The sequence below is a fragment of the Thalia democratica genome, chromosome 6 (genome assembly GCF_965202585.1).
Source record: "Thalia democratica chromosome 6, ktThaDemo2.hap1.1, whole genome shotgun sequence".
Lineage (NCBI taxonomy): Eukaryota > Metazoa > Chordata > Thaliacea > Salpida > Salpidae > Thalia > Thalia democratica.
The window spans coordinates 28,885,547-28,910,428 of NC_139170.1; the positions used below are offsets into that span (position 1 = coordinate 28,885,547).

Below are 24,882 nucleotides of genomic sequence, written 5' to 3' on the forward strand. Positions count from 1 at the left end.
TGAGATTAGGAAAAAAATGCGAATATGAAAGTCAAGTTTGCAATTACATTGTGATATGCAACGCTGTTTTTCTTATGAACTAGATACTTTGATCCACATAAAAAGTATAATTTTCATCGACGTTCTCGTCAAGTATTTCCAAGCATTTGCTGATGTATACTCAGACAATTCCTTAATGATATAACCAAAAATAACTGTTTAGTTTGTAAGTCATGCCAACTAAGGTTAAAAACCGAAACTGAACAGTTGATTGCTTCGAATAGAAAAGGAACTCTTTTGGGCACTTGTTTTTAAAAACAAGACTAATTTTTACTCTTGTTTAAATGTTTTCGTTGTACTTTTACACTACTTAATATCCAATTTTTAAAATATTAGGTCAAACTTGTATAACCTTTATATTGACTTCAGTTTAAAATCTTTAAACAAAGATATTTAGTCAGAGTCGAAAAGTTTTTGTAATACCATATGAAGTATTATTTATGTATCTTAGGTTGCAAATGGTAACATGAATAGCGAAAAAATTAAATAATATAAATAATAATAATAAAAACTAAAGTGTGTTTCAGTTGACTTAAAAACGAATGTTTTGTAGTGATCTACCAAACCCAAAAATTTTTGATCTGACCGTACCCGAATCCTAACCTTATTTTGAATTTCGATTCGGTTGGATCCGGACCCTAAACTCAATTATGAACGTAAATACGTTTCTAAAAGTTTAAAAGAAATCATAAAGGTTAAAGTTGCTTGTAATGTAAACACAGTACAAGTTTAGATATAATAATTATGTATTACTTTACTTATTTCGTAAAAAAAGTTTGAACAATACTTCTAACGTGTTAATAAATAAATCAATTTTTATTGCAAAAATTGTTTATTTTATAAGCGATCAAAAAAAACGAACACCTTGCTAAAAATTACAATAAATCAAGCCACATACATAAGAACTTAGTTTAAAAATTTTGATTTGCATGCAAGAAACACTAACAATAAGTTATGTATTTGTTATTTGTTTTATGTAAAATAAATAAGTTATCGACTTTAATATATGCTTAAAGCAGGAAACAAATCACAAGCAGAGTCAAAATATTTACATTTAACTAAAGATCAAATTATTACTGTTACCATAAACGATTTAAAACATTAACTTTTGCAAGTTTTTATAATTTAAAAACAAAGTATAAATGAAAATAACATGAAGCCGTAATAAATAAATAAATAATATCAACTATAGTAAAGACCTAATAGAGAATACGAACTACAGTTGTAACAAAATGTTTAGGGATTACGTTTTTACCATTACAAAAAAGAAATACAATTTAACTTAAGCAACTGTTCGAAAATATAAAACGAACGACAACTGCAAAAAATGTCGTTAACTTTTATACTCCAACAAAGCTATTCTAGTTTTTTAAAGTTGTGGTGGAGAAATAAAAGCTTTTCGCCGGTGTTTGAAAGCAATCGATTACACTCTTGGTCGTACAAATTCTCAGCTTCAAAACTTTGTCTTTCAGAATACACAGAAGGTGATGGTGCAAAATATATTCCTTTGCAAAGCTAAAAAGATGTGGGTATTTTGTTTTGTCCAAGTTCTACCAATTTAAGACTTTGGCCTCTTCAGTTTCTGCATTCGAATTTTCTGTAGCAAAAAAGCCTTTAATTTTTTCTTCAATTTCTTTGTTAATAGAATCTTGTTGCTTTTTCTCCTGTGTAGCTGTGTTTGATTATGTTTAAAAAAAAGATAGTAAGTTGAAAAGACCAAAATCTTTTAAAAACAAATTAGATCAAAGTTGCAGCGGGTTTCGGTTTCTCTGATGGCAATATAGGAGAATCGCCACTTTGATCAGCCTCATAACAGATATAAGTTTTAAAATTTAACTTTAGCACCTCTTTAACCTTTTTTTTTGATATAAGAAGGGAAAGCGGAAAATCGATATTGTGTATCAGCTGTTGTGACTAATAGTAATTTGTTTTCATTCAAATCTAAGAGGTTCTTATTGTTATAAAACCTTCTTTCGCAAGCCTATCCTGTTTTTTTAACTAAAGTTCTATAAACATTTGATAATTATTCAGAATTTTAACAAAAGTTAACAAACTTCGTCAGTGATCGTGCCTGAAGGATCACATTTGATAGCGATTCATTGTTTTAACTATACTCCTTTTTTGCAATGAAAAAAGGTTTGAGCAGTAGAATAATGTGATTAACAAATCGGTTTCAATACTACAGTTTGCAACATTATGCTAGACATTTAGTTTTAGCTTTTCCAATCTCTTTAGCATAAAATAATTTGAGTTCTACCTTGTAAACAAGAAGCATGGCCTTTTGTTTTGTTAGTGCGGGGTCAAAATGCATCTAGAAATTTTTAGACAAAGGCTGGCTTAATTGTAAACTAGTTTTCGTGCCTTTGCTAATTGCAAACTTATACGATCGTCCACAAACAATGACTCTTTAATAACTAGCTGAAGCGTATGGATAAAACAGGGTAATGACTAGGATTTTAGCAATGATACTGCCAGCTTAATCGAGCGTGCATTGTCTCCGAAAAAGAAAACGTGAACACGATCCAAAGTAATATTTCAAATACTAAGCATATTATAAATTTAATTATAAATGTTTTGGCAAGTTTGGTCACCCTCCATTTTCTGGCAATGCAAAACACGATTTTTATAAAGTTTTGAATTTACATAAAATACCTACAGTTTATTTTTAAACGTTCTTTCTTTCTTGCTTATGTGAAGCTGTGACTTTTGTTTTCATATCGTAGATGCATTATTCTATTAGAGACATTATTAGAATTTTTATAAATTTGAACTGTAAGATACAACTACTGAGACTAACTTTTTAACTAATAAGACGCTAAAGAGCAGTAAAGACGTTTAGACATAAGAGCTTTTTAGCTGTAAAATAATAACTTAGGTAAAAAAAGTCATAAATACTTTTAAATATTAATGTACGAACTGAACTAAAGAACTTTCTTTTCATCCATAAAACCGATAATTAAACTTTCAAATAATAATAAAATACGAATGCATTTCATAATACTAAAATCCAACAATGTTCGTATTTTATAACTATCTATTTAAAAAATTTTTTTTAAGATTCTTAAAATAAGTTATAACTGTTTTTGAAAAACACTAAGTTAAAAATATACAAGCATTTTTACTAAAAAAGTGTTTAATTACTGAAGTTCGGAAATGTTAGACTCAAGTGTCATAAACAAGTATACTTGCTCTGTAGGCTAGAGCATCTCCTACATAGGAAAAAACATCGGGACAAATTTTTCGAAAAGTTGCTGTTTTTCAGTACCATTTGCGATCACTTGCATGAATGTATACCGTGTTAAAACTCAAACAATGAGAATAACTTGAAATTTCTAGAGGTGTGTTCGAAGTAAGGTTTATAGTTTAGAATAAATGTTAATCAAAAAATAAAAACCAAAGTTAAACACACAAGTAGCCACAAATCAAAATATAGCTTTTAGCCTTGTGTGTTTTAGGTCCTATTCGATTTCAATAATCTTCAAACAGTTTTAAATTTAGTTTTACTTTTGAGAAGTAATTTTAAATTCAAAAGGCTTAAATTGATCCATCGAATCCAAACATTTCGGATTTGGCCGGAACGAATTTAGAAATTAGGATCTGGCCGGTTTCGAATCCAAAATAGCCGAATCCGAATCTTAGGATCCGGTTGATCAATAATGTATTGTTTTACGAAGTAGAAACCAAGTAGTTCTTTGTTTAAAAAATATCTAAATAAAAATTTTTAATGCTGCTGAATTTGATAAACCGTAATAAAAATGTAACTATTTTATTTTCAAACAAATAAAATTTATATATATATTTTAAAACAACATAAGTTTTTATGATTTTTAGAATATAAATGAAGATATACGTTGTTGTAAATTATTAGTACTCTATTCGACAAAAGAAAAGTTTTCAACAGTGAAAAGAGTTTACAGAAAAAGTTTGTAGTAGGTCAAATTTGATAATTGTTTTGAATTGCTTTGACAATCATAGCAAAAAACTTTAAAATTATATAATGCACGTAAAAGTTTTAATTCAAAATTTTAGAAACAGCCGATAGTTTTATTTAGAAACAAGACCTATAATTAAGTTATTTTCTTCGTTGAATTTACATAGATTAATTGAATAAACTTAGTTAGAAATTATTTTTGTGTTAAATTTTATTCCTTAAAATAATTCAGCCTAGTAATTTGTTGGTTTAATTATATCTGATTTTTTCGTAGTTAATTCAATTATAACTTCATTTTATTACAGCTTGACTATTGACGATATTACACACTCAGGGTTACCACAGATTAAGCTGAGAAAATTTTCTGACTTCTTTTTGATAAAATTTTCCTGACTTTTCTAAATCAAACTCTCAATTTAAACTTACTCTTAAATACATAATTTAACACTTAAAACTATATAAAGCTTTCAATCTAATTTTTAAACAGGTTAAAACAACAGTTTTTTTGCCGAATGCAATCATCAAACTTCCATTACATCACTTAAATTATCTGTGTATGATTGATGAATTTGCAATAAGCAGCTATACCAGCAAAATACTTGTATTATTACCTTAATAACACAGCTTGTTTCAAAAAAAGACTCATTTTTTTAGCATTTCCCAATATAAATGTATCTAAATAAACGAAAGGACATACAAGGAACTTTTACAATTAAAACCTTAAATTAGTAACAAACTTTCACAACTAAAACAATAACGAACTTTTACAATTATAACTTTGAAAGAATAAATACTTAATCAAATACTTTTTTTGAATATTTACAAAATTTTATTTTTCCGTTTTTTTATTAGCACTTCAACCTCTTCATCTAATGAAGATATGTTTCCTTCATCTGGTCTGCATCCCGTTTTATTTTCTTGGCAGTTAAAACCATTGCCTCATTTTATTTAATTTGTTGTCGAAGAGAATCTTTTCTCTAAATCTAGCCACAATTTGTGGGCTTCATTTCTTTTCTTTTTGCACTCATTTATTTTTACCTACAATTTTGCTGCCTCAACTACTTACTTAAGCAAAAAATACTTTGATCACAGTTTCACTATCGAAGTGTCCTTGCTATAGATCATCAATACTGAAAAGCTTACAAAAACTTCTTGTTTCGTAGGGTAGTGTTCAATATGTTAATAGAAAAACTTTGAAGGTTTATAAAGGATATTTTATTAGTTTATACAAGATTAAGGCATTAGAAATTAAATAATTTTGTAAATTATTAGGAAAATATTGCAATTCAATCTGACTTTAAAGCATTTTTGATTAGTTTTTTACCATTTGAAAGCTTAGGAAAATAAGGAATTTTGTAAACTAAAACTGACAAAATCTGACTTTTTTTTTATTTTGTCAAATTTCCTGACTTTTTTACAAAACCACAATTTTTTCCTGACTTTTGTCATTTTTTTTAGTTTTTCCTGACTTTTACTGATTTCCTGACCTTGTGGCAATTCTGCACACTGTTGAGCGTGGCGAAAAGTACTTCTATTTAGTGTATTTGAGTTGAATAAATCATTTATTACTACAAAAAACGGATATATTTTAGTGATAGTAAAGCTTTTTTCCAGCTAAAATTACCAAACAAAGAAGCTAGCCAAGCTCAAATAAAAAACACGGAGAAGAAAAAAATGCTCACAAGATTTTCTTTGCTTCGTTAAAAATTATTTTAGCAAAGTATTACTTATCATTATTTGAAAAATAGCCAAGTTCTTATTTAAATGAAAAAAAAAACTGTTTAACAATTGAAGAAATAAATTAAAATTTATCTTATAAGAATCCTAACTTTATGCTTGTTTTATAGTTAAGCAAACATCATTAAGAATCTTTTGTTATAGAAATAACCAATTATGTGTCTTACTAAATCTTTTTTTTAATATTTACTCAAAAAGCTGCTGTTTTAAAAACATTAAGTGATATAAAAAACTGAACACATCTTAATTGTTAAGTTATTCCAAACTTTTAATTTTATATAAGTTTTTTGGATAAAAAGGAAAGTGCTAAATTATGAAAAACCACAAAACTAGTCTTCTATTCTACAAATACATTAAAAGCTTATAAATAATTATATTCAAAAATATCACTGACGATAAAAATAAACATTTCAGATGATCAAACTAGTTTGATGACTTAACATGCTTTTACCTGGTATTTAGCGCAAAAGTTTAAAATAAACTTCTAATTTCAAGAATACTGATAATGGAAATATTAAACAAACAATGTATACCTGATAATAAAAAAACAACTATTGCACTTGAGACAACTGTATCAATTTCGTGTTTTTGATATTATTTATAAAAATATAAAAAGAAACTAAGTAAAGTAAGTATAAACTTTTAGTACAAATAGTAAATTGAAAAAGTTACTTGAATTCAGTTATTTTAAAGAAACTTTAAAGTAGTTCATTTAATTTAAAAATCTTGCACTTTAACGGTTTCAGTAAGTAAATAGGTGTTATAAATGTAATTTGGACAAAAATTAAACTAAATAGATATTCAATCAACCTGTTATTTTTAAATCAAGTATATTTAAAAATTTTATAGATCAGCAAACAAGACAAAAATTTAAAATATATTTAACCTAAACTTAAATACAAAACCTATTTATTAATTTAGAATCAAAAATCGAGTAAAAAACGCTTGATTTATTTAAAATAGCTTAAACTTTTAAAAATTCATAGTAAATTTGTGTAAAACATAACAAAGAACGTATTTTTGATTAAAATTTTGTTGTATCATATATATTTTTACTATAAATGACTAATTTACTCAACACTATTAGAAGTAAGAAAAACTAAAAAGAAAAAAACATTTAAGTTTAACTTAGTTTTAGAATTTTTTTTTTAAGTCACAAAATTATTGTTGAAAAGTTCTAAGTAAACTCGTAGTAATTTGAAGAAAGTCAAATTATGTTAATTGATCATTACATAATTTCCAACTTACACAATTTAAAAAATGAAAGCATTTTATGTTGAATGAAAAATGTATACTAATAATCAAAATTGGCAGCAAAAGTTTTAAATAAGTATAAGTTTACAGCTTGGTGGAAAAGTTTAATAAAAACTAAATAAATTTCTAAGATAAAATACTTTTGATTTCTATTAAAGCTTCAGAGTTTCTTTTCAAAATATCGTCAACGTCATAGACAACTGCATCTCTGACCGAATCACTTTTGAAGTCCATCACGTCGTCGATTTCAATTGAAATTTTGCTTATTTTGCTCAGTTCGTCTTCGATCAAGCTGCTGATTTCAGAGCAATGTACGGTGTTGCGGTAGAAAGGATCCTTCTTCCTTTCCCCCTCGCTTTTCAGCAGCCACATCAAGAAGTCTTTGCAGGGCTGGGAGTAAGGCTGCAGGTGCTGGCTCGCGTGAAACAAACTGTCGCAGTTGAAATACTTTCCGTCCGAAAAGAAAATTCTGGCTTTGAGCAGTTGGAACGCTTCGTTTCGGTTAGCGCGTAAAAGATCAAAGATTTCCTCGGTGACATCACAATAGAGAGTCGTCTGGTCCGCAAAAGATATTTGAACTTCGTTTTGGGCGTAGCTGAAGCGGCCGAGACGAGCCAGTTCTGTGATGTTTGGCAGAACTGGGATTTTCTCCTCTTCACTTTGCACTTCATCACAGCAACGCAATGACCTGTTGTTTTGGTCGAAGTTGCTTGAGCACATGATCAACCTGTTTGCTCTCATTATGACGTTTTTCACAGCTGCGTCTGATGGCAAATTTGTTGAAGAAAAAGTTCTATCTACTGTATTGCTAGTCTCAGTAAACTTTGTGTAGTTGTAGTAGAACTTGTTTTTGGCGTGCGAACTCAAAACACTGCCATAATCATTTAAAAGCAACGCAATTATGTCTGGCTTTTGATTGTTTAGCAGCCAGTAGAACGTCTGGCTGCAGTAAAAAACTTTCAAAGTGCGTGTACAGTCGCCTTGCTCATCGCTGTATCTTTCCCAATTGTGTTTGTACTGTTTGTTGCATCTTTTGTTGCAAGGCAAAGGTAATTCTTCAACTGATTCAGTCTCACTGTTCAGACTTTTCCAATGGTGAAAAGGCAATTCCGTTGGAAATATGTTAGTGACCCAAACTAATTCTTTTTTGCTGGAAACATTAGTATTTTTAGCCCTTTTGTAGCTTATTTGGCTGAGATATTTAAGCATGGTAAGTGTAGGACTACATTGGGATTCAACATTTCTTTCTTTTGAAACAAAACTATCAGCTTTGTCGGAAACATTATTGTTTGTCCAGTAAACATGCCTGTCACTGTGGACTCTCACAACTTTGTCACAGTCATCAACCATAACGTAGGGCCTAGTTGCAAACAAGTTTCGTAGTTTCAATGAAGCATCAACTTTGTGTTTGGTCTCGCTTGTGGCGTACCTGCACAGCTGACTCTTGCACAAGCTGTAGTCCAGAGGGTTTTTGATGTAGCGATAATTTGCTCCACACGAAGAGAGTTGAATGATGGAACCGTCTGTGAACATGAACTCTGAAGTGTCACTTTCGTACATCACCATCTAGTTTGAAATATTAATGTTGATTAGCTATATAAAAAAGTCTTTAAAATTTTCTAAGCTTTGTTTAGCACTGATCATTTATTTATGAAATTATATTTTTAAAAATATCAAAGTTGAAATTTAGCTAATTGATAGAATAAAAAAAAGATAGACAGCTCTTCTAGTTAGCAGGCCAGATTTACTAGAAATAGTCTTACATGTGCAAGTACTTTGATTCAATTATACTGAACAAATAAACAAAACAACTTTTTAAAAGCATTATTACAACTAAGTTACTTTTCAATAAGCAGGAGTGCCACTTCAAAACTAAATTTTGGAGAATCTATAACTTTTAGGTAATAGAGCTCAGTTTTATTTTATTTGCACAAAAAGCTTTTTCGGAATAGTTTAAACATTTTAGACATTTATGTTAATGGGCCGGATCTGACCTACGTGTTTCTCACCCATAGGATAAAAACACATTACTTTATTTAGTTAATAAATATTCTAAAACCAAAAAAAAAAATTAATATACAATAGATAAATATATAATGTTCTCAATCAAGTTATAAACTATGTTTTGAATTCTGTTTTGAAAACTCATACAGTCCCTTTTGCAAATCTACACATTCGTTTGGTTAGCATTTTAGAATATTTATCTTTTAAAAAAATTACAATTTAAAAAATCTTTAATATTATAAATTTATTGTATGCATTGACCTAACAACATCTTTTAGTTAGCATTTTAAAAATTTTATTTTTTTCAAACAAACTTATCCTCCAAGACTTTATTTTACAAACTAAGTTTTGGTCAAAGACCTCATCAGTACTTAAATAAATCTTATTCAATAAGAAATAATCTTATTCAATTCTATTTGAATGAGATTTATTTAAGCACTGACGAGGTCTTTGACCAAAACTTAGTTTGTAAAATAAAGTCTAGAAAGAATAAATTCAATAATTCTCCTCTAGTAGTCGAAATCTCTTTATTTGTTTTCTAAAATTCAGAACATATAAAAATTACAATTAATTACAGTTTAAAAATGTTTAATATTGTAAATTTATTGTATGCAGTGACTAAACAACATCTTTAATTTATAAAAAATAGAAGGAATTAGATTTTTAATAAAATTGAAATTTTTGAATTTTTAGTTTGTGCCTTAACTAAGTCCCTATAGAACTTTATGGCTTTACTCTTTATATTTTAGGTGTTTTAGCACCTCTTTATTCCTTTATATTAAACAAGGTACAATGTGCAATTGCTCACAATGTTTATGACATGAAGTTTCAATTCAAACAAGTAATTCTCTTATTTTTAGGTACCTTGTTCCTTGCCCACCTACTAGTAAACTTAGGTAAGCAAGGAAAAAGGAAGAAAAAAAGTTTGAGTACACATATAAAGTTTTTATTTAAAAAAAACTTTTAACATATATGTACAACTTGAATGTAATCTACTTTTGTAAAAAAAAAATATAGGAAAGTTCACTAAGTAAGTTTAATCAAATGCATAATAATAATACAGCCAATACAGTACGTTCTACCTATTGTTTAGTTACGCACTTTTGCTGAGGACAAATGTGCGTAGATTTGCAAGAGGTGACTGTAATGGAACATAAACTACCTGAGAAACAATAGAATTTTTCATCAAGTTTTGAAGATAGGTAATAATTGTTCCTAAATTTTCATTTGTACACTTTGCTTTCATATTTTTAGAGAGAAATTATAACTTCTACAAAAGTTAATAACACAAAGCAATTAAAAATACTTGTTTTATTTTACAAATATATAGAACTTATATTATTAACAAAATAAAAAATTACACTAGTAAATTTTGTTTAAAGTTATGAAATCCAAGATTTGCTGAGCTTGCTTATTTTTATCTATTATTAAACTAATCAAAAGAGTTTAAAACGTTATATATTTTTGTCATTGAGGTTAATATTTACAATTAAGTTTAACCTAATCTAGTAACATAAGAAACTAGCGAATTTATATATAAAATAATCATGACCACTTAGTTTAATGGTAGAAATTTCTTTCTATGTACTTAAATATTTAAAATCTTATCATGTATCTAAATTTTAGGTGGGTGTCCAAATAGCACAGCAATACTTTAGCAGGACGGCCAAATCAGCATGGATGGTCACTTTTACACAGTGTAGCACGTTTGGTCACTGATAGCTTTTGCAGCATCATTTTAGCACTGTGAGTCACTTAAGACCAGTGGGTCACTTTTGCATGGAGCGTCAAAATTTGCACTAAGTCTTTCTCTTCAATTTTTACTTGAAGCGTCTTTAGAATTTTTTTTTGACTTAGCACTATTATTCATTATTTATATAGCTTTTTAAAAAAATACTAAGTTTTTAGTAGTATAAGACTAACTTTGTAAGAGTTATAGCAAAATAAAAGAATATCCTAAGTTGTAATAATTTATAAAATACTTAGTACTACATATAAAATTATTAAAATATTTTTAAAATAAAGTTGTAAGTTTGAAATTTTTACAAATCTAATTTGTGTTTACCTTTAATATTTCAATTTAGTTTATAACACAGACTTATATATTACTAACTTCAAAACATTTATAATTAAAAATGTATAATCAAAAAACTTTCACATGAAGGCTTAAAAAGGTTTGATTTATGCAAAATAACACCACTTAACCAAAAATTAAAAACTTTAAAATAGACGCTTCACGCAAAATTGGAAGAAAAAAAGTGCAAAAATGACGGTCCATAAAAAAGTGACCCACCGTGCTAAAGTGACCTTGTACCTAAGTGAAGCTGTGCTAATTTGAGACCTGCTTCCAAAAATTTTAATGTAAGCAATATACAATTACTTTAATATTAAAATCAAAAAACATTGTTTCCTGTTTAAGCTTAACATAAAATTTGTCAAAGAAAATACAGTCAAATTACAAACAAAATTTTATGTAAAAACTTTATTTTTTAAGAAATGAAACAATTTAAATTGTTTTTTTTTAATGTATTAAACTTATAATAATAGTTAATTTATTATGTTATAAAATAAAAACAGCTAATTTGATTATTTATTTGATCGTCATTCCAAATTTTAATAGCAGTTTTAAACAGTTCTAAATATTTTTATAATATCAATCATTAGCATTTGAAAAAATTAATGTTCCCTTATTGATGTTAAATTTAGAGGACGCTTATATAGGATTGCCACTTTTTAATTCAAAAAAATTGTCTTGAGTGACCAAAAACTGTCCTGAGTGACCTTAACTTATCTTGAGTCATCCTGAGTTTTCAAGTCCTTTGAAAACATTTTTAACTTAACAAAATCAATAAAAATCAGGCTTTTTTACAAAATTAGTTATATAACAATAAAATATCAAAACTAAATCTCATTCAAATCTAGAAAAAAGTGGCCTGAGATTTTCAGAAACCTTAAAACTGTCGTGAATATTTTTTAGAAAAGAATAAACTGGCCTGATCATCCATATTACTTTTTTTAAATTCATGATATCCTAGTCATAATGAATTTATCTTGAGTGTATGGCAACTCTGCTCATTGTAGTAAATCAATAAAAAGACTTGGCCTGCACATTAAAAGTTGAAAAAGTAGTGATAAAATTATTAAAAAAAAATTATTTCAAGTTTTTACTAATTTTTTCGTATAAGAATTAATATTTAGTTATGTATAAAATTCCTTTATAAGAAAAAATATACAACAAGCATAAAACTGCAAACAAACTACAAGCTGAAAAATAATTACAATTTTACTTACATTAAAACAAACTTCTGCTGTGACAGCTGTAAATGTTTTTATTAGTTTTGTGAATCTACAAATTTTAACAGTCTTTGAATACTCTTTTTTATTTAAAATGAATATCATCAATATGGGAGCCGCTAATTTTCAACACACCCAAACTCAAATTATAGAATAGCTTATCAACCAAGGGTAAGGGTTATGGGTAACAGTGATAGTAAAAATAAATAATAAATGAAAATATTAAAAAATAAAGGAATAAATAAAGAAAAAAGAAATAAACTTAGAGTGGGAAATGTGAGCGAGTGTGGTTTATTGGGTGGGAATTGTTAGTATACCCATAAATATATATAACTTAAGCTAATAAAAAGCTAAAAAAATTTACACTTATGAAATGGTCAGTTAAGGTCATAGGAGGTAGTCCAACACTTTTGAATAAAAATAACATTAGCCTATATATGAAAGCTTCCAGTGTAAACTACAAGCTAGTTTTTATAAAATTTTAAACTTTTATTTAAGTTATGAGATAACTTTAACTTGTAAAAAGCTTCAGACACATATGTGTAGACCACAAATTTTTTAAGTGTCAGTTTTCTAGAAAATCAATAAAAAATCACCAAAAATCTATCTTCTTCATTTTTTGAGCTATATACCTCAAACTTTCAGGAAATATTGCTTTTACAGTTTTAGCCAGTATTCATTTCGGCCATCATCAACGAAGTTGAGATGTTTTATGCAATTGATAATAAACAATGAACTTTACCGCAAGATCAACAACAACAGCATACAAGACAATCATACAACCGGTTTCATCCTTATTAGGACTCATCAGGCAGGAATAGTCGCGAGAAACCGCTTTTACAGTTTAAAAGATTTTCAATGTTGTGATTTTTAAAGTATTTGAAATTAAAAAAATACATTGAAAAAACAAAAAAAAAATTGTATGCAAAAAGAATAATCAGGAGTGTTTGTTGTGTGCCTGCCCTGACCACAACAAACCCTATGTTAAAAAAAAATTCTGCTGAATTTAAATGATGTGTATAACTTACAAATTTGTAAACTGATGGTAATACTTTATTAGGGTTTGAGGTAGAAAACAATAGATTTACTCTTGTTAAGACTTTCAATTCCCATTATACAAAGTTTTCAAAGTTTTACTTTAAAATTGTAATACCTGAACAAGACTTGGCCTAAACTGCTTTAGTTATTAAGTCCAAAGTTTTGGTTTAGTGTCCAAGAAACTTTCAAAAACTTTAAAGAAATTGTTTCAATTACAACTTTTTTTTATTATTAAATCATTACACGGAGTAATTTAAAGTGATTTTCAATGTATGTTTTATATCAGGGGTCGGCAAACTGCAGCCCGCAGGCCAATTGCGGCCCTCAAAGGGTAAATCTGCGGCCCGCGAGCACGTTATTTTTTTAAATGGAATACGGCCCGCAAAAGAAATTTTTGTGGCCCGCAAGCATGTAAATGTGGCCCGCTGAGCAAAAATATATTTCAAGTTAAATTTTATTCTGTAATTCGATTTAATTTGATTAGTTTGGTTTTAAATCTTTGTATAACATTTAAAATAAATTAGAATAAGTTTCTGCTTTAGTTTAAAAGTATAAAAACAACAGTTTAACATTCTAAGAGGATGTTTTTCTCAGTTCATGATAATTTCTTATTTACAACAGCCAGTAGTTATCTTAAAAAAAGAGTGTAAAGAGTGCTTGGATTTAATAAGTTATTATATAACACCTATTTATTAAATAACTAAATGCAAGTGTTTCCATTTTGTGCAAAAGTATTAAACAGTAATTAACTTAAGTATCATATCTTTATAGCTTAGATATTCTTTTTCAATATTTCTTATACCTAAGTTTCTTTTACAGATTTTTTATTTGTAAATTTTATATTTTTGTGTAAAAGTATATAAAATAACATAGTAATAAGAAATAAGGTTTATATCATTTTTGTTTTGACATATTTTAGTTTTTTAGAAGTATTGTTTGCACTTTAAATTAATTTGCACACCAATTTAAAAAGATGCTCATATTTTAAACCACTTTTTATTTAATACTTTAGTTAGTTTAAGTTTAGTTTATACATAATGTTCTAACATTGTTGTTTCTACATGTAATACCTAAATTTGTACAGATACATTTAAAACAAAATATATATGACATAACTTAATATAGTTTTTGTTAGGTATACATTTTCATTTTTCAAACATTGTTTTTGACAAACTAAGTTAATTTTTATGCCTTGCATATCAATACACTAAATTGCTGTTTTTTTGAGCTACCTATTTAATATAAATTAGATTTAGGGATAGTAAATTTATTAAAATTGTATATTGTTAATCGAAATGGTTCAAACTCAAGCAAATAAACAACTAAACATTACCAAACAGTGTGGCACACACTCAGACAATTACTATTTGAAGACCACAAATCTCAAGCCGATTAAGTCATTTTTTTAAGTTTTTGGCTAGAACTCCTTTTTGTATACAAAAATATCAGGAATGTTTTTGTTGACTCAGACTGGCTTTTTTGCTTGAAAGAGTGGCAAATTAAACTTATGATGTATATTTTGCTCAATCCACAGTGTTAGTTTGAGTTATAATATATGTTGAATTTTAAGTCTTGCAGCTGATATAATTCAAAATGTACCTGAAAGCTTTGAAATTGAAAATTTATGCTTAAAAACTCTGTAAAAAAACTTAAACTTGAGAACTTTTGATAAACCTGGAATTTCAAACAATTTTTCTATGTAAAGTAATGAAGCTTCGATTTGACACAAAAAATTTACCAAATATATATTTTTTTTTAATATATTAAAGTAGCATAAGAGTATTTTCTAATATTGATACATTTTTATTACATTTTTTTTAACTTTATTTAAACTTTATACTAAAAATAAAAGAAGGAATTGTACTTTTAAAAACTTTGTATTGATGCATTGCACCTTTACTTGTAATATTTCACCGATTGTTGTGAAGAACCTTTGCGTTGGAACTAAATCAAGAAATTCTGCTAAAATTTCAAAGTTATTAAAACATCTCTAATAGAAATTCTCAGATGAGCAATAGTTTTTCTATCAATGCTCTCATGTTAACAGGATTATTTAAGTCTTAAATTGATTTATTCGACTTTATAACCTTATAGCATTTCCTAGACATGACTTCTTGTTGTCATTGAAGAAATAAACAAATGTCTTTCCATTATAGCCAACATAAATTCTTTAAAAAAGTTTTTTATTATAAACGGTATCTCATTTTAAGTAACAAATTACACTACTTTATAACTTGCCTTAACAATTTTTTCTGATCATTCTGTAATTACTGAAGATAATCATATGCTTTGTTGGAATTGACTTTGATGATTTGTTTTATTATATTTTCTTCCAATAACTCCTAACTAATGTTTTTTTATTCTTGTAGCTTTCTTGTAGCTCTCTTATATTTTACATTTACTATTTTTAAATGCAATGTTCTTATTGCAGATAAAGAATTGCTATAATGCTTAATAAAAAGTAAGTTTTTCTACTTTGCTGATGACCCAGTAAAGTTTTTTACTTTTGTTAAAATGTTTTAAGAAACTTAATTGTTCATTCAGCTGACTTATATTTTTTTGGAAGTAATTTATTTGCTGTTAATAATTTTCGTTATTTCTTTATGCTGTGAACTTTATTTTAACTGGGTTGCTACACAAACAGGCTATTTCTAAAATTGAATACTCATGTGTGTGTGAAACTTTTATTTCAAACACTTTAAAGAAATTTTTCAGTTTTCAGAATAAATTTTATGACTGTAGTGTAGTTTACTAATTTTAATTTTTTATTGTTTTCTTACACTTTGTGTACTTTTTGATAATGATGATATTTTAACTAGGTATTTAAACTTGATTAAAAACTATTTATTAGCTTTTTCAACTTTTAATCAACTTAGGCTGGTTTGATACAATTCAGACATTTTTGCTTTTTATGTGGCAACCATGTAAAAGACTAATTACTAATAAAATGTTTTATTAAGTTTTCGAGAATTAATTATGTAAAAGATTTTTTTTTAGCTTTCTGGGATACAAAACGGTATTAATATTATTAAGTTAACTAATTACTAAATTTTTTAATGAGTGTAAACTATTTAACACGCAAAAACTTTTTTGAAGTAAATATTATTAGAAATATGAAAAAAAGGTTGATGATATAACAAATGTATGAAAATAAACGATAAATTTTCTTTCAAATTAGGTTTTTATAGAGAGTTAGGTTGTAAGTAAAATTACATAAGTATTAAGTTTAACTTATTAAGTGCTTATGAACGTTTATTAACACTTATGTATATTAGTCAACATAAATTCTATTCTAATAAATATTAAATAGACATTCTATTTATAGCTAAAAGTCATTTAAAATAATAAGGTGAATAAAAGTAAAACTTTTCTCTAGTGTGACTAAAACTAAAACTGCGACCCGAATTGAATTTGGCCTGGCGACCACCAACTGCCTGCCGACCCCTGTTTTATATGTACTCAAACTTGATGCATGTTATATGTACACCAGACTGTGCTGGGTGTTGTTATTTTATGACTATTTGGTTAATGAAAAATTGACTCTTAAATTTTTTTTAACAAATTTAATTATTTTTTATGTTGCAGTGATAGATTTTAATATTGTTGAATTTTTTTTATTACATGTTATAAGTAAATTTAAAATATAAATTTGATGTTTTTTTTTGAGTATTATGTTAAAATATTACTAACAACCTTTTAAAATACTTTTTTATATTTTTTTAATTTTTCAAGGTTAGTGTTAATAGTTTTTTTTTCGATGTTTTATTATTTACTAAATATCTTTATAGAACTTAAACATTTAATTAGTTATTTGTTTACTGGAACTTGCAACAGATGATTGTGAGTTCACACTGGTGGCAGTGACAGCACAATTGGATTGTTCATGTATTTTTTGTAGTAGCATCAGCAAATAATTGCTTTGGGATTTTGGTTTATTGATTTTCCCACACTTTTTGGTTTTATTGTTGACATTTTAACCTTTTAAATGTATGCGAAATAAATTGTCAAGTTTTTTAGTTAGATAGATAGTTTAACTTTTTGCTTAGTTTAATGTTAATTTTAAAGGGGCAGGTAGAATAACAGATGATGACAACTTGCCTGTTTGATCTTCAAAACGTGTATGGTTGCAAAAGGAATGATAAGACTGATGTTTTATTACCTTTTTTTTTTAATGGTAGAAAAACATCAGAAGAACTCACTCTCCCCTCTGCAACAATAAACATTTTCTGAAGGTCAAGCAAGCGAGTTTGAGCTCATCACATGTTATTCCACCTGCCCTATCTTTAAATTTATTAAGATAAATTTTACCTTTTAATTAAAAACAAAACTAAATCTGTCTATAAACTAATAAAATAAAAACTTTAACTAACCAAAATAAAAAACTTAAAAAAAAAAACTAATCTTAACCCACTATTGAAAAAAAGCCTTGTGACACGTCATTTAGCAAATACTAACAAGGTTAAAATCTCAACACCAAAAACCACAAAGTGTGGGAAAACAATGAAGCTCAAATCCCCAAGTAAGTATCCGCCGATGCTACAACAAAAAACACATCAACTATCCAATCATGTGATCTATTCTACCAGTGTGAGCTCACAATCAGCTGTTGCAAACTCAAATAAATCAATACCTAATTCAAAGTATTAAGTTCTATAAAAAACAAACTAGAATAAAGAAATACTGTAAGTTGATACTGTTTGTATCAAAAATTGTATATATATATATATATATCAACACTAAAATCAATAAAATAAAAAGTATTTTTATAAACTTGTTAGTAAACTTAACATAAAACTCAAAATATAATAAAAATAGTAAATTTGTATTAACTTTATACTTTTACACCTAATTTCTAATAAAATAAAAATTAAATAAATGAAATGAACTATCTATCTGAAAACTAACACAGGAACAAAATAATAACAAAAATAAAAATAATAAAATAATTAACAATAATCAAAATTTATTTCAATAATTTATAACAATCACTTTTTCACTACCAGGACATTCATAAAATATAAGATTTACACATCACAATTTGATGCCCATATAACATTAATCAAATTTCAACACAAACAAAACATAAATACAGAATCACTCTAGATCTACTCATTGTAGTTATTTAACAAAAAGTTTTTATATCTAAACTTAATATAATCTTTTTTCAAGTTTTTAAAAGTTTCAGGGACACTATAAGTAAAAATAAGACCATGAATAAAATCTATAGATTATTAACATTAAATAATCAAATATTTTAAAAATTAAACTTATGAAATAAATGCATAAACTTTTAAAGCACTTAGACTTTTTTTTTTCTAAATGTGCTGGCCTCTGGGTTTTAATCTTATATCATTAAACTTAGAGAGTTTTTACTGCCATCATTGGGACCCCTACCGAATCATAAATACTTTCTCACAGTGGAAATTGTAAAAAAAAATTGGAACACGATTCCAGCTAAGTTACTTAATTATTGTTCATGAAAATTTGTATGCTTCCTCTGCAGACACCAGTATCGGTAGAAATGAACATCAAATTGATTCTATTACTATTGTGACATCACATTAGATAATAAGAAATAATAAGATTAAAAAAAAACAAAAAAAATTATATTTTTAGAACTAAAATTGTAAAAAATTTGCAGGTTAGAACCTGTTACAGTTTCCAAAAATCAACATTGAGGACATTAACCTTTGGTATAAATTTAATTTCAAAAAGGAGATGGATATAATTACAGCTAAACTTTTCTTTAAGTTTATCATTAGAGGATGAATATGTTGCTAGTGATTACTAAACAAAAATAAACAAATTATGCTAAAAATGTCTATCTAAAACTTTTATTTAAATTTAAATATAAATTGGCATTATGGCAACTTGTACTACAGTTTAAAAGTGTTGTGTAACGTTTTTGGACTTTTTTCTTTTTTATTTGTTATCAATAGCTAAGTTAGATGACTAAAACTAAAACCAAATTATAATTGAGTTTCCTTGGGCAGTACGGCAGTAGGGTAGGTCGCATTTGTTGCCCTCTGAAGTTAAAATTGTTCAATGGCATAATAAAAATAATTTCAGCATGGGGAGTTAGATAAGAAGTTAAAGTATATAAAAATAGCCTCCTAGCTTTTACCACCATTGCAATTTTGACATTTAAAATTTAGTTTAATCAATGTTTTTTTTTAATTTTTTTTTTCTAAGTAAGTTTAGGAACATTGTCTAGTTTTTGCTTTTGCTATATCTATTTATTTTATAAATATTAGAAACAATTACAGCTTAAATATTTTGGTGTCAACTTTCGGATATTTTACAAAGTATTGGAATTTATAACATTTTTGTTTAATTACTTCAGGGTCGGCTAGTGGTAAGTATGGGGTTGGCTTAAGTGGTAAGCTTTTAGCATTTTATTAATTAATAACATTATGCAAGTGATGTTAATTGATAAAACAGCAGTATATAAAAACTTATATGTCCTTATTACAAACGCACCTTACCCAAAATTTTTAATATATACCATAAACCTTAACCCACCTTACCAAAAAAAAAGATCAAAAAGAGAGGTTTATCTGATCAAACTCAAACTAAAAATAAGTAAAATATTAGCCAATCAGAAGCATCTTTGATCTACAGCTGACGCATTACTTTATTATCTTGCAGATTTAGTGTATTTTTTACTATGTATTCGAATTTAGTTCAAAAAATATGTTATAATATAAAAGTCAAATAATTACAAAAAACAGGTACCTTTTCGTTTTAGAATGTCTGTCTGAAGTTTCAGAAAACAATTTTTAGTTTCTAGTATTTAATTTTAAAATAACTTAAATTACCTCTCAACAGTAATCAATTATTTTCTAAATATGATATCCTAAAAGTTCTTCTATCGCAAATTCTCCTAAAGTTGGTCTTAAAAATAAGTATACACGTTTTCCTAATGATCAGCAGACAGCAGTTTTGCAATTCAGTCTTTGATTTTTAATACTTTCTAAAAAAAACTACCGAACGACGTCACAAAAAAAAGTCAACTTTGACCTAGTCTTGAATCGGCTGATTCTCTAAAAAATAAAACAAAATTGGTCTTTAAAAATAGTAAAGGCGTCTTCCCATGGACTGTAATTTTGCAGTTCAGTTTTTATTTTTTATTCTTTACCTATTTTCTTCAAAATTTATGTCACATAAAAAAGTCAAATTTCACATAAATAAACTTTTATTGACTAAATCACCTATAAAAAGTCAAAAATTGTCTTTGAAGGTTCCCAAAGGTCTATAGTTTGTGGGGTACTGAAAATTCGAGAATCTCGAAAAAATGCAAAGTACAGTCGTTACCCACTATATTTGTTGCTGGAAGTCTGGGACCATTTAAAAAATAACTATATTTGTAGAATGACTCACGACACGATGCTTTTAACACATTAGATGTCAAAACTGTTAGATTAATTAGATCAATCTCTCAGGATAAATTGTTTTAAACAAGAAAACTTTTTAGATAACTTTGGTATAACAATTTAACCAAATAAGTTTTATTATTTTTAGATTATTAGAGGGTCGATTATAAATCTAGTAAAAAATTTGTTTACCTCAAATTATGCTTGCACCTCATTGGTAAATGAACAAATTAATGGATGAAAAAAGGCAGATTTAGATTTATTTTTATAAAAATTAAACACAACACAATTTGTTTTAGGTTATCGAACCTAAAACTGTTTTCAGCTTTTATAGCATAGCTTGTCACTGGAGAGAAATTGTGAGTTGTAATGTTTTGTTTTAGATATGTAAAATTTTAGATAAGTTTTTATTTATACAAGTTAAGTAGTTACACTGACTCAATTTTATTTTTTTCAAATATAAGTACTATTAATTAAACTTAGTTTTATAGAACAGTATTTTGTACTAGTTTATCAATAACGCTTTCGTTTATATTTTTGACTCATTATACAAGAAGGCTATGGAAGTAAAATTAAGAAAAGAGTTCATTAATTCTTTAAAGTTAGATTTTTTTATGATAAACTTAATCATTTTGGTTTTAAAACTTGATTGTGTTATTATTTATAAAAATTTTCTTTCGTTGCAACTAAAACTTTACAAGGAGTATATTAATTTTAAAAGAAATCAAAGTACTTATAATACCATATCAAAGTGTTCTATCTAGTCCGTATAAAAAAGTCTTAAAACTCAATTCATAATTATCTAATTATAAATTTATCTATTTTAAGTTATTTATTTTAAAGCATTTTAAAGCATTTTTTGTCTGCAAAACAACAATATAATACTTTTAATGAATGAAATACTTTAAATAAACGTATTGTTTTAGTTTGAAATAGAATTAGATATATAAAACTAAAAGACACTCAAATTTATTAATATTTTTATTTGAAATAGCATAATAACTATTTTTACTTAGTTTTATAAATTTTACATGGCCACCTATAAATAGCATAATAATTTAAAATCTAATGGTTTAAAACTAGTTTCAATTGAATTAGAGAAAGTGAGCTAGAACTAGATAATTAAAAATATTACTTTAGAAAATAATTTTCTTAGTTTAATAATCTTTACGGATTTTTTGTTTAAACATAACAGTCTACATCAGGCTTTCCTAAAGTGTGCCATGAGCAGCAAAGTGGCCAAAGGGGGGCCATATGCAGTTAAGAAGCCACAGAGGGACCATCAGTTCGTAATTTGAAAGACACTAGATATTCTGAAATGGTTAATGAAGAGCAAAAAAAAATCTTAGGTGTGTTTCAATGGTAGTTTTGAAACTTACACTAAATTAATGGTAGTTTTGAAATTGCACTAGACATTCTGGAGTTTTTGATGAACAGTAAAAAAAAAGGTCTTAGGTGCTTTTGATGGTAGTTTTTTGAGTAATCTTGTTGAAGGAGGCCATAGTTTTTTAATTTTTTTAAAGTGGCAATTTGAAAAATAGTTTGGGAAACCCTGATCTAGATTGTGTTATTATATCTCTATATCAACGAACGTGATACTACTTTAAAGTATACTTCAAAACCAATTCGTAAAACTTGCATAGAGAACAAAATAGAGAACTAAAGTTAAACTTTAGTTTCAAAGTTTCTTTTAAGTAAGAAAAAAAAAATGTTACAGCTAAAACAGTAAGAGGTAAGGTCAGTATTAATTTTGGGCAGTACCTAAAAATTCAATTAAAAGTTTCCTATGTAAGTCGTTGTCTTAAAGCAAAGTTTATTTAAAGAGTCAAAAGTGTTCATTAGAATCTCATACGTTTACCGCGACAATTTAACAAAGGCATGCTGCAAACAAACTGGCTGCAATTTGCGCAGCAATTCCGCTTCCGCCGCTAACTTTCGGCTCTACTTCCGGTTCGATGTACTAACTGCAGAGGTTTTCATCGCAGCAAAGCGCCTCCACGTTTCTGCTTTGTAACTTTTTTTTCAAATTATTTCTAATATTCAATAAGTTGTACAATCAAACTACTTCGTCTAGTTTTGGTTTCCCTAAAAAGTGTTATATCTCCCTTAAGATGTGATTTTAAATTTCATTGGGCGAACAACCAAGTAAGTAATTAACAAGTAAGATTCCGAACTATGTTATAGGTGGGGGGAGCGATTTTTTTTTTGTCAAAGGGGCCATTATTAACATTAGTTAGAGAAACCCTGGTCTAGATACTTCTAAATATGTGCGTATAACAAGACTTGCTGTGCATGTAAATATTAAAGAAAAAAATTGTATTTATTATTTCTAATATGTATTTTTAAGGCTGGACTTTAGTAGTGGTAACACAGTGTGAAAAAAAAATATTTGAATAGTAATAGTTTCAGTTAAGAATATTTACTTGAAAACCCTTTTAATGGCACAAAGTATTTCTTCAGTTATCTACTTGAGTTACAAAAATTTTGAATTTCAAACAGATCATACAATTTTAATATTAAAAAAATTATTTATTAGTCTTTTTTTTTTCAAAAGTTTTGCTCCAAAAGAAACCTATACAACAAACTGTTTTTATTTCTTAAGTTTTAATAAGTTTAATATTATTCAAAATCATCTTTACTTTTTTCAAACTTTTTTTTTTAGCAACAAGTTGAAAACTTATATGTCAAAACTGATGATATATTTTATTTAAGTTACATCAAAATACTGGACTTACAAAAGGTCGTAATTTTTTTTATTTTTATTAAATTTATAGAACAAGGAATGTTCGAAAAATGAAATTAAATGTTTTCTTTTAAATAGTAAATTTATTTTTATAAGCAGCTCAAACAAAAATCAAAAACAGAACTCAAGATAAACCGTATCTTATACAAACAAAAATTAAAGGAAAAGACTTAAATTACGTATTGTAAAGTAATGCAAATGTGACTTAAATAACAAGTATTTTTATTTATTATCGGGTTTTGACATTGCTGATAAAAATAACAAATGTGTTTTTAGTTTTGACTTGATTAATGTTAGTACAGTTATAAATATTTTTATTTTTTTTTTAGAATAAGAACATAAAATTGTTAATGAAATACATTATTTTGTAAATATCTAAACACTTTTGTTATACTTTATAGAATCAAGAATAGCATAGTATTTCGAACAATTTGTGTCTTGTAAATAAGTGCATATATAAAACTGATAGTTAAACTATTTTTAAATATTTTATCTGATTTTGTGATTGCTTCTAAATAAAAAAAGTTACTGAAATGTTATAAAAAAATATCTTTTATAATACGCTCTTTATTATTTAAAAAATATACAAGTATTTATTAATATCTAGTTTAATTATGATCTTAATTCAACAAAATACTTTTGTAAATATTAAAAAAAAAAAACATGCATTGCAAAACCATTCAAAACTGTAGGTGCTCTATATTCCTTAATCGTTTTAACCATTTATTTAATTTTAATTAAACATAATGATATTATACTTGGCCAATATTTGTGTTTGTTGTCAGATTTTTTTATTCCAAAATATAAAACTAATATACCTATTAAAAGTGTTCAAATATAGATATTTAACTTTAATGACAAAAAAATATTGTTTAATTATAATTAATACAATATTGAAATAAAATTCATCACAAAGTGTGAAAACTTTTTTTCCAGACATAACTTAAATTAGACATCCTGGACAGATCGTTAAAAGGTACCCGTTGTGTACAACTCCAAAACCGAAAGGTTTTTTCGTGCACCAGGTCCTAGGACCAAATATTTTGTTTGCATTTTTTGTTGTTCAACAAACAATAGACTGGTTGTGCAAGTAGAAAAGACATGCCCCACCAGCGTCACGACCAAAAGTGGCACTTTATTTTTTTACCCCCAGTACGTGCCAAGATGCAGGGCCGAGCAAATTTGCCACAACTTCAGTCAGATATTAGCGCCAGTCACAAACATGGAAGACAGATGGGCCCTGCAGGAAATCGCAGATCAAGAGTGCGGAATGTTTGTGACCCCAACTGACATACCCAGTTACCACATTGGGTTGAACAACCACGTTTGTGGGGGTAAAGTTACCAGGGTTTTTACAAACGGAGTTGCGTGGGACGAAAAAGTTCACCCCAAGTTATATTATATAACCAAACTTAAAAGTAATTGTTATGCTACGCTGTGGACTCCTTTTAACGGGTTCAATAACCGCA

The 24,882-nt window shown here is 27.1% G+C and overlaps 1 protein-coding gene across 1 annotated transcript; it reads right to left on the bottom strand.

The window, feature by feature from the left end:
- Positions 1–6,999: 6,999 nt before the first annotated feature.
- Positions 7,000–10,235, bottom strand: LOC145838349 (uncharacterized). The gene is made up of 2 exons (XM_082945922.1): positions 10,128–10,235; positions 7,000–8,527 (listed from the first exon to the last, which is right to left on the bottom strand). The coding sequence occupies exons 1-2, from the start codon at positions 10,209–10,211 to the stop codon at positions 7,088–7,090; spliced, it is 1,524 nt and encodes a 507-aa protein (XP_082802048.1). The 5' UTR covers positions 10,212–10,235; the 3' UTR covers positions 7,000–7,087.
- Positions 10,236–24,882: the final 14,647 nt, after the last annotated feature.

Coding starts and splice junctions, on each gene's coding strand:
- LOC145838349 (XM_082945922.1), bottom strand. CDS start 10,211: ATGAAAGCAAAGTGTACAAATGAAAATTTAGGAACAATTATTACCTAT. Junction 8,528..10,127: donor AAAATTCTATTGTTTCTCAG/GTAGTTTATGTT, acceptor ATTTCAAACTAG/ATGGTGATGTACGAAAGTGA.